Source organism: Fundulus heteroclitus, chromosome 19 (assembly GCF_011125445.2).
Source record: "Fundulus heteroclitus isolate FHET01 chromosome 19, MU-UCD_Fhet_4.1, whole genome shotgun sequence".
In the NCBI taxonomy this organism is placed as follows: domain Eukaryota; kingdom Metazoa; phylum Chordata; class Actinopteri; order Cyprinodontiformes; family Fundulidae; genus Fundulus; species Fundulus heteroclitus.
In genome coordinates this window covers 11,572,662-11,583,621 of record NC_046379.1, presented here as the reverse complement: position 1 = coordinate 11,583,621, position 10,960 = coordinate 11,572,662, and the positions used below count along the sequence as shown (strand labels likewise).

General features: G+C 39.6%; 1 protein-coding gene and 1 pseudogene across 1 annotated transcript; both read right to left on the bottom strand.

The window, feature by feature from the left end:
- Window positions 1-2,156: 2,156 nt before the first annotated feature.
- LOC118566952 (cytochrome P450 1B1-like) lies at window positions 2,157-5,579 on the bottom strand. The gene is made up of 2 exons (XM_036150723.1): window positions 5,447-5,579; window positions 2,157-5,334 (listed from the first exon to the last, which is right to left on the bottom strand). The coding sequence occupies exon 2, from the start codon at window positions 5,328-5,330 to the stop codon at window positions 3,756-3,758; it is 1,575 nt and encodes a 524-aa protein (XP_036006616.1). The 5' UTR covers window positions 5,331-5,334; window positions 5,447-5,579; the 3' UTR covers window positions 2,157-3,755.
- Window positions 5,580-5,843: 264 nt separating this feature from the next.
- LOC118566951 lies at window positions 5,844-8,992 on the bottom strand (annotated as a pseudogene).
- Between the last annotated feature and the right edge of the window lie 1,968 nt (window positions 8,993-10,960).

Sequence of the window (10,960 nt, the reverse complement as noted above, 5' to 3'; positions counted from 1 at the left end):
GATGGGTGTTTGCATAGTCAGCTGTGTGTGATGGTTGCAGAGGGAGCCCTCTAGGAGGTCATTCTGTGGCTGTGCGTACGTGCAAAATGTGAATATTCTCAGAGCTGGAAAAGTGTCGGACAGCAACTTTCTTGTTTTCCTTTTAGAAGTAAAACTCCACAGGTCAAGCGCTGTGGGGAGTGTGGAGCACAGAGTTAGTGGGTTGGGGGTAAAAGGGAGTCTTTAGGTTGGACACATTTCAAGGACTTTTTGGGAAGCGTTGCTGGAACTGAGGGAGGTCAAGCATCTCATTCCATCCTCTGGGGTCTATGTAGCATCGATGCCAGTGAAAGTACTGAATTTCTTCACTCTGTTGTGTTTTACTCCAAGTAAGTTCTGCTGCTGCTTTGCTCATGTGAGGAAGCAGCACAGGTATACACAAGACCAATCACAGCGGTAATTATCCTATAAGAAATGGGGGAGAAAGAAACACACAAGATACTTTAATATTTATGAACCACATTTGCCGAAAGGAAACAACATAGTTTTAGTTTTCTTAATAAAAAGGAAAAAAAAATGGCTTTAAACAAATAAGTTGAAGCGTTAGAATTAAAGCTGTAGTTGTTAATCCTGTTCAGAAGCACTTTTTCTAATGCTGGGTGACTGTAATGATTACTGCTGATGAACCCGATATTCAGCCGGACACAGAGTTACGTTTTGAAAATGTTTATTGTGAGGACGAGTAGTAGCAGCTGAGGCAGGCAGGCAGAACCAGATTAGACAGATGGGTTATGGCTGAAGGTGCAGGTAGGCAGGAACGATGCAGGAAACCAGAAGATGCAGGTAGTGACAAACCAGAACAGGCGATGTGGACTGGGAAACCACCAGAGTGAGCAGGCAGGACTGCAGCAGGTAGACAGGCAAGTTTATTGGAAGAGTCCAGCTGGCTGAGCACACACTGGTAGTCAAAGCACATAAGATGAGATCAGACGTTCTGGCAGCGAGTGGATGACTGAGGCAGGTATATGCAGGCAGGTGAACAGGTGACCAGAGTTGACAGTAATTACTGGCAGCAGGTGGAGTTGATCTGGGCTAATTGAGTGGAAGGTAGGAGCAAGGTAAGACGCTCTTGCGCATGCAAACACTGCAAAAACGGAACTAAAAATAAGTAAAATGTTGTTAAAATGAGTGCATTTGTCCTTGATTTGAGTAGGTAAATAAGATGATTTGCCAATGTAATAAGATTTTTGCACTTAAAATAGGAACAACTCATCTCCATCATCTTATTTTAAGTGCAGGATGTCTAATTATCTTATTTTAAGGGTCAAAATACTCATTCCATTGGCAGATAATCTTATTTACCTGCTCAAATCAAGGACAAAAACACTAACTTTAAGAACATTTTACTTATTTTTAGATCCGTTTTTGCAGTGAAGTTATTCAAAAAGGGACTTTGGGAAACTTCTGGAAAAAATCGCCGACCCTAGCGCTAAAGCCCATGTAATATTCTCTTCAAAGAAGAAGTTATTATCTTGCCTGCAGTTTGTACCTTTCTTAGTGTAACTGTGACCAAAAATTCTTTACACACTTTGATCAGCCTGTGTTTTACACAGGAATACCATTACCTAACACTATTCTGCACTTTGGTCAAGGCAATGACAGTTATCTACTGCTACAAAGATATAAACTTCTTATTTTATATTAACTGGTTTAACAGAACCCCATTTGAGATTATTCCTTATAAATCCTTATTTCCTCAAGCAATACTGTTAATTCAAATGATTTATGTCTAAATAAATGGTACAAAAAGCTATTGACAGTCAAGAAAGTTTTCTAATTTCCATCTTTTATTTTAGAAGGTCCTGTTTTATGTTTTGCTGATAAAATGCAAAAGAGCAAAGTTAACTTTTAAAGTGAAAGGAATGTAAAAGCATTTGTACAATACTCTTTGAGCCAGTGTGGAACACAGCACAGAGGAGCAGCTTTACTTACTGACCAGTGTTTTGAAGAGAACTTTATAGTTCAAATTAAAGGTTTCTAGTTTCAGTTTAATCAGAAATTTGTGAACTATCAAATAAACATAATAGTTTAATAATACATTTACTGAACCATATACATGTGAAATTGTTTGTATAAATTATTGTTTTTTTTTAAAACCGTTCAGATGATATAGTTAGGAGTGTTTCCACAGAAATAATGTGCACACATCTGCAAGACCAGAGAAACTTGCTCTCTTTCCCAGTGGTGCAAAAGCAAAATGAAATAATTCTATTATTGCAGCTTTTTCTTAAAGCATATTTTGGGCAGAACCTTTTTCTTATTTTGTGTCAGAAAAATACGAAGGTGGTCTGCTGCAGTTCAGAACACCTACGAAGACTTCCAAGGCGTTCTACACTTGAGTTCTTATGAAGTATGAAATATCATGGCCAGGAAAAAACTTTGTTCTTGTACTTGCAGCCTCAGGTAAAAGAACAAAGTTATTTTTACTTGTGGAGTATGTATTGGCCTTACGAATAAGATAATGATAAGTGCTGCACAAATGCGCTGTACAAAATGAAAAGAAGAGCTGCACAAACTTGTTTGTTGTATGTTTATTGTGAAAGCTTTTAAAAAGATCCAACACCTTAACAAAAGTACAAACTATTCTCATTGTTTCTTGATAGAGAAAAAAAGTAAAATTAGTATACAGAGGCTATTACGTGGAGTGAAAATATTTATATAATTTAAACAATTCTACTGAAAAAAATGACATTGAACAATACAACATGTTTATTGTTGTAGCCACATTTAAATCCATTTAACTAGTGACAAGAAATTTGATTTTGTTTGCCCTTTAAAAGCTTGATATTACAAGGGTTTGGCAACTCTGTAGACTAGTCCGTAGTCATTGTCGTATGCATTAATACAATTTGTGAAAAGTTTAAAACATCAAAGAGATAAAGAAAACAGAAATCCTTGTCTAGCCAGTGGGTTTTTCAAAGGTTCCACAACACATACATTTTATGTCTCAAATAGTAGCCTATAGAAGCTCATGTATAAAAAAAGGAAAATATGTTAAATATAAACTAGTTATTTAAATGTTAATCAAGGGTATTAGGTTGTTGATGTAATGTTCAGGAATAATTTAACTCGTAGAACAATACGTGCTTTCATTTAGTAAAAACTCCTACCTATATTAGATTTCAACAAAAGATGTTGGTTCAGTCAACCTTTGTCATTTGATTTGTTGTGTTTTGTTAACGGAGAACAATTAGGCTAAAATGTCAGGTTTTAAACTGCTCAGAAATACTGATTAATAACCCAAATCTACCCAATTGAAATGCATGCAACCTCTAACACCCACAATGCTCCCTATTAATCAAATGAGTTTATCAGTGTGCTTGGAAAAGGTCCAGCACACCAAATATAAATTAACCTCGGAGTAACTCCGCGAAACAAAAAGCAAGCTATTCATTATTAGTGGAAAAGACAGCAATATACATAAGATAAATGTATAAATCACCATTAATTAATGTTGTATGTGTAATTTTGACTATTCCAGCAATGTATACTCTATTTTATGTTTACTTTTAACTTTGGAGTTGAACTTTCTTATACATAAGAATTATGAATTATATAATTCTAATACATAAGAATTATGTATAAGATTTGAACTCTACTCAAATAGTAGTCTTAATCATTTAATTTCAGTGGTTAGTCAAAGTTTATTGTATTTTAAAAATAGAATCTTTAAAATATAACTGGTTAGTTCACAAGCTTGTTTTATTGAACAGTTTTCACTTGTGTTTTAGCAATTCTCCTCTGAGTTTGGCAGCGATTTTGTAATCTAAAGGCTTCAATGTTAAGCCATAACTGTAGTTCAGAGAGAAATCCTCATCTGGGCATTTTTCAAAGCTGCATTGATGCAGCAGGATTGCAAAGAACAAAAAAATCTCAACCTTTGCGACCTGGTCCCCGATACATCGCCTCTTCCCTGCTGAGAAGATCATAACATTGTTTGTCAGATCCTTATCCAGGGAGCCGTTTTCATCTAAGAAGCGGGAGGGGTCAAAGGCTTGAGGGTCCTTCCACCTCAGGGGGTCGTGATTGACAGACCACTGGTTGATAAAGATCACAGTGTCTTTGGGGATGCTTAAATCCCCCACAGTTACGTCTGACATGGTCAAATGGGGGATGGTGACAGGGACGAAGCTGGTGAAACGCATTGTCTCATAGATGAAGGCATCCAGGTAAGGCATGTGTGCTCTGTCCACAACAGATGGCAGCCTGCCTCTCCCCACCACCCTGTCAATCAGCTCATGGAGTTTGGTTTGAATGTCAGGGTGCTTAGCTAACAAGAGAACAATCCAGTGGAGAGCGGTGGAGACAGTGTCCATGCCTGCGCCGATCAAATCTGCCACCGTTGCCTCTGTGTATTCTTTGGTGATCTCTGTGTCACCGTCAGACTCATCAATGAGCTCTATAATGGCATCACTCATATCCCTGATGTTGTGTGGATCAAAGGTCTGCCTGTGCTCCTCCACTTTGCTGCTGACAAAGTTGAAGAACTCTTGATTCAACCATTTAAAAGTCTTGAATACACTTCGAACAGGATTGGGGAAAGACTGAAGCCACGGCATGACATCAACCAAGCTTCCAGCCCCCACTGTCCGTCCGAACAGATCTACATGACGCAACAAGGCTCTGAACTCAGCATCATTGTGCCCATAGCGTTTTCCAAAGCAAAGGGCACAAATCACATTAGCAGCAGCTACTGTCAGCTCATTCCCGGGGTTGAAATACTGGCCTTGAGTGCTGAGTTGGAGGAAAATCTCTACCAGTTCTGTGGCCTCAGCCACAATTTGATGCTCAAAAGCTTTTTTGGTACGGCTGTTGAAAGATGAGAACGCTCGGATTGTGGTTTGAGCTATCTTTCTGTGCATCCTCCACTGTTTGCTGTAGTTATTGAAACTTAGACTCTTCCCTCCTGACACATTCTGAAAGGACACAAAGTTTGGCCTCCCTGCAAACTCTGTGCTGTGCTGTACCAGGGCTTCTCGGATCACCCGGGCGCCGTTCAGGACCACGATGTCGCTGCAGCCCAAGCGGATCTGATACACATCTCCGTATTTCTTAGCAAGCTCGGCGAAGGTGATGTGAGGCATGTGGCCCAGCTGCAAGGCGTTGCCAACCACAGGCCAAGCAAAAGGTCCCGGCAGTCTCCTCTTGAGTTTAAGGTTCCTGACCCACAGACAGGCTTCCAGACAAAAAAGAAAAACAACCGCGGCGACGAGAGCAGGCTGGACATGTCCGCTCCAACCCTTGATGATGCTGCCGCTCCTCAAATCAAACTCGGCATCCATTTGAGCCATTATGCTTTGTGAAGTAAATAAATATAGTTTAAATCATTGAAATAATTTTTTTAATACAATATATCAAATTAGAATGCTAAAAAGAATTTTTAAGCAGGTCTCAAAAGTTTTCTTACCCTTCCTCCTCAGAAATTTGCAAGAAAGAACCCAAATTTTGGCAATTTCAGCTTTTGTCTTGTTGTCATTAGAGTAACACACATTCAACACTTAACACCTCACTTATATATATCACTTTGGTGGGAGGGGTCAGCGACTGTCTGCCACCTCCCATTTTGACCTCTGCCTGCCGACCTTAGTCCTGTTCCCACTCTTCTCGTTCTAGAAGTGTTTGTGGAAGGCAGAGAAGGCACCTAGATTACTTATGGTGCAAAAAATGTAAAATATAAAGCCTCGGAGTCAATAAAAGTTTACATAATGTAGGATATAAAGAAGATATTTATTTCAAAATGGCTGCTAATAACAATTCTAAATATTAAGCACAAATAAGATTCATATGAAATAAATAATCAACAATGAATGGGAAGTCATTTATTCTCATGCACAAAGCAGATTTCTACAGTGTAATCCAACACCATTAGAAGTTGCTTCATGTTTTTCCCCCCTCAAATAATCCTAATACAGGTTATAGAAGTTTGAGGTTATATAACAAAATATGAAAACATTTACTATGTTAAAACTAGATGTGTCCTTCTATACTAAGGAAAGAGAGCATCAAAGCTTAAAATTTCAACATCCAATCATTGAAAAAACTAAAATTAATTTTGGTCCATAAAGTTTAGAAACAAAGTGTTTACACAGGAAAAACTGATGTTTTAAGAGAAAGATGTGATGCTTCCAATGAGCTTTAAATAGAATTTGGCAAAGATGAATGATGAATTAACCTGCTTGTGCAACAAATTAGCCTTTACTTTATTAATCCACTAATCTCCATTTATCTGTTTCATACTGTTGTCAGAAAAACACCTTTTCTTGTTCCAAGTTTCATACTGAGATGCTTTTTCCCTTCCTTTCCTTAAGGTAAAATAAATCAAGCACACCAACAATTTACATTTCACTTTTAATTTAAATACAGCTTATTTTTGTTCAGTATATAAAGGCTCAGTGGGCATCAAACACTAAAGCAACAACTCCAGATTGGAAGCTTTAATACTTGAGGCCGACCGGTGTTAAAATTGTTTTGCCGTGACACAGACAGAAAAATACGTCCCTTGGGCATTACAACGTCAGCTCCTGAACACCGAGGCTTAAAAGGAGCACACTGACATCCGTGTAGCTTTGAAAAACTGTACTGTAAACAAACATGGTTTTAAGAATGCCTCACGAGTGAGAGAAATGTCTTGCACATGTGTTTTCTCGTGTCGAAGGAAAAAAGGGGGCTTGGCACAATGGTAGCTGCAGTGCTTGTACAGTGAAAGTGAAGCTTTGATGCAGAAAGTCTTTCAGTGCTTGCGGTCCCCAGTGTTGTCTCAACCATCTCCTTGGAAAAGTTGTGGATCCTCCTCCCGATGAAAGACTCCTTTCTCACGTCTGAGTTTTATTTTCTGTTGCGTGTTTATGCATTGGATACAGTAGATAGTGATTACATTTAAACAGTTTTTGCCATACATTAATATGAATTATGTGGGAAGGTTAAAATATATTTTTGCATAAACAAATGAGAACAATGGGCCTTCAAGTGTCTTAATCACATTCACAAGTATTTCATAAACATCTGCAATACTTTAAATGTCACTTCTGCACACATATACATGCTCAGTTGTGGATGACAAACAACCAGACATTTCTCTATTACATCTTATCAAGTTTAGAGTGTTTGGAGAAGCAGTTATTTCATACTTTCCAATGTTCAAAAAAGTCCATAAACATATGATCCATTTGCAGAAGACATCTTTGAAATTATCATTTTAGTTCCCCACTAACATAAAATCTAATACATGAATTAAATATTCTTGTTAAATATCAAAACTGTCTAGTGCATGTATAGTTATACTCATTCTTAAATGTCACTGGCGGTAAAGTGTTTAACAGAAGCACAGCCTTAGGGCAACGTGTTTATGCTGGGGGAAACCACATCAAGCAACTTTCCCCTGAGCTTGGCTCTCACATTGAACTGGAGGGGCCTCAGTGTGAGGCCGTAGGAGCATTCCAGAGTAGGAGGTAAGGATGAGTCGCTCTCAAAGGTGAGCTGATGCAGCAAGACGGCCGAAAACAGAAACACCTGCACCTTGGCAATCTGAGAGCCGATGCAACGTCTCTTACCTGTTGAGAAAATCATCACGCTGTTGGTTCTGTCTCTGTCCAGGGCACCGTTCTCGTCGAGGAAGCGCATGGGGTCGAATACATGGGGGTCCTTCCACTTCAGGGGATCGTGATTGACAGACCACTGATTGATGAAGACCACCGTGTCCTTGGGGATGTGGAGGCTTTCGATGGTGACGTCCGATGTGGTTGAGTGCGGGATGGTGAATGGGACAAAGCTGGTGAAGCGCATCGTCTCGTAGATGAAGGCGTCCAGAAGAGCCAGATTACTTCTGTCCTCGACTGACGGCAGCCGGTCTCGGCCCACCACTTTGTCAATGAGCTGCTGCAGTTTGGTTTGGTAGTCTGGGTATTTGACCAGCAGGTGGACAAGCCACTGCATGAATGTCGACATCGTATCTTGACCTGCCCCGATCAGGTCAGTGACAGTTGCTTCAACAAACTCCCTGGACAATGTGCTCTCCTCATGCTCAATAACCCTAATGAATGCATCACTCATGTCCCGGGTCACCTCAGGGTTGAAGGACTCTCTGTGCTGTACCACTTTGTCTTTCACATAGTTAAAAAACTCAGTGTTTATGGTTTTGAAAGTTTCATAGATATTTCGAACTGGATTAGGGAAGGACTGCAGCCAGGGCATGACATCAACCAAGCTACCTGCCCCAACAGTCTCCCCAAACTTGTCGATACTCTGCAACAAGGTTCTGAACTCCTGGTCATCGTGTCCATATCTCCTTCCAAAGCAAAGAGCACACATGATGTTAGCAGCAGCCACTGTAAACTCATAAGCTGGGTAAAAATACTGTCCATTAGCGCTCTGACGTAGGAATACCTGTACCAGTTCTGTGGCCTCTGCCAGCACATGCTGCTCAAAGTTTTTTTTAGTCTGACTGTTTGCAGAGGAAAACGCTCTGAGAGTCGACTGGGCAACCTTCCTGTGTGCTTTCCACTGTTTGCTGTAGTTAGTGAACGTCAGGCTCCTGCCTCCAGAGATCATCTGAAACGAGACAAAGTTTGGTCTGCCTGCAAACTCTGTGCTGTGTTGAATCAGCGCCTGGTGTATCGCCTGGTCTCCGTTGAGGACCACCACGGTCGCTGCAGCCGAGCCCTTATCTGGTACACATTGCCGTACTTCTTGGCAAGCTTGGCCAGTGTGATGTGAGGCATCTGACCCCAGCTGCATGGCATTGCCAACCACAGGCCAGGCAAGGGTCCCGGCAGTCTCCTCTTTCAGCCTGAGATTTCTGACCCACAGACAGGGCTTCCAGGCAGAAGAGGAAAACAAAAGATGCAACCAGGGCAGGGTGGACCTGTCCGCTCCATTCCTTGATGATGCTGCTGCTCTTCAAACCAAACTCACTGGTAATTGCCATTGTTTCAAAGTACCAGCGGTCTCTTTTCCCTTTAACAAGTCTGTTTAATACTGTTTGTGAAGAAAAAAAAAACACCTTAGGGATCCATATCAACTATGAAACTTCTAATGAAATTGCCAGTAAAATAATCATAAGTTTTGTTCTAATCAGTTAGTCTATCATCAAGATTTAAGGCTTAAGTGTCTGCGTTTGCAGCTCTCCAACTTCTTAAATGTCTTACAGTAAGTGGGCAGGGCTCAGGATAACTTTCACACTCCTCCCATTGTGGTAGCAGTGCAGACACTGCTGCCAGGCGCATTATCTCTCTGCTGTTGGTCGCTCTCAGAGGCGCGCAGTGCAGAGTGTCGGGGACGCCGACGAGAACGGAGCGTGACCGACCGCCGTCAGCGCTCCACAGAGAGGGGGGAAGAAAAAAACCTCTCAACAGCCAGGGGGAGAGCGATATGCATTCCCGTCGGAATTTATCTAACTAATTGGAGGATTGGCAGAGTCTGAACGTTTTAAAATCCGTCTAGAATGATTGATTTCCTGGCTAAAGAAGACTCAGCAGGCGCCATTTGCCCCCAGATTAAATACATTTCTATCTATTTGGAAAAGGTTTGATTCACTCCTGAGAGATTTTATTTAAACTTTACATGCCATTTTCAGGAATAAATAGACTTTGATTGCTTAATATAGTTTAAATATGATTTATTTTTAGTTTGTTATTTAGAAGTGGAAAGGTTCCCTGTGCAACTGTGTATATGTAATGGCTAGAGTTATTGTTTGTAAGGCCAGCCTGAGGTAGAAGCAAACTTTGCGACTGCTTAGGACCCTAAAGTAAATCACATTCAGGTGCATATATATATATAAACGTTAATATATATTGTCTTATCTGTCTCTCTGAAGTGTACAGGTAAAACACATTTAAACAGATTTTAAACAAATTTCTTTTTCCACTGTGCAATATTTATTTACTCTGGGATTTACTTTTTTATCTTCTACTCTTGGTATTTCTTTAAAGGTAATTTTTGATTAGACTAGTGTTTTTTTCTTTTCATTGCTAATAATTGTGTGTAACTGTGTCACACCCGAATTTCCCCATTGCCAGATAATAAATGTCATGTAAGAGGAGGGGGGGGGGGGGGGGTTCTCATGCAATTAAGCACATTTAAAATGATATCCAAATCAGTACGTGAGGAAATTCATAATTAAATGAACGAAATCAAAGATATTTAGTCTGTGCATGTACAATACAAGGTGCATTTAGTGTGCTTTTAATTCCCCCCAACCAAACAAATGTGTAAAAATTCTACAATATTATTTTTGTTTATCATAATAAAGCCTGCCCTATTATGGACTACCAACCTGTACAGGGTGTGCTCAACCTCTCTCACAATGACCACTGGATACAAGCACCAGCCATACCACCACCCTGCATGAATAATCTATATATATATATATATATATATATATATTATATATACTATATATATATATATATATATATATATATATATATATATATATAAATGTATATATACATTTAGGTCTGTTACTTCTGTACTGTCTTCCTTCTTCTTCAACTCAGTACCGTTTTCATCTCTGCCTTAAAAAAAATTCCAGACTATGTTGACCAAATGTTTATGTAACAAATTCTTCAGAGCAGACAAACCATCAATTATTGATGCTCGGATCTTGTTTTTGCCAACAAATAAACTGTGGTTCTGCAGGAGGCTCAGCATTACATCACTGTCCAAAATAACTTCATGTCCCCAATTTCCACAGTGATTGCAAAAATGCATGATGTGAGGAAAAGCATGCTTCAATTCAACCCTGATTTTTTTTTTTATCAGTATGCATTTTTTTTCTGTTCATCCCAATTAGAGATCTACACAAAAACATCCCATTAGTTCTGTGAAGCTTTCTTGATCCTGAAATGCATGAAAAATGGGTTCTTGTTTTCTCACTAACTGAAAGATTTATTTTTTCAAGGATGTAATGACCCCGATTTAAGGC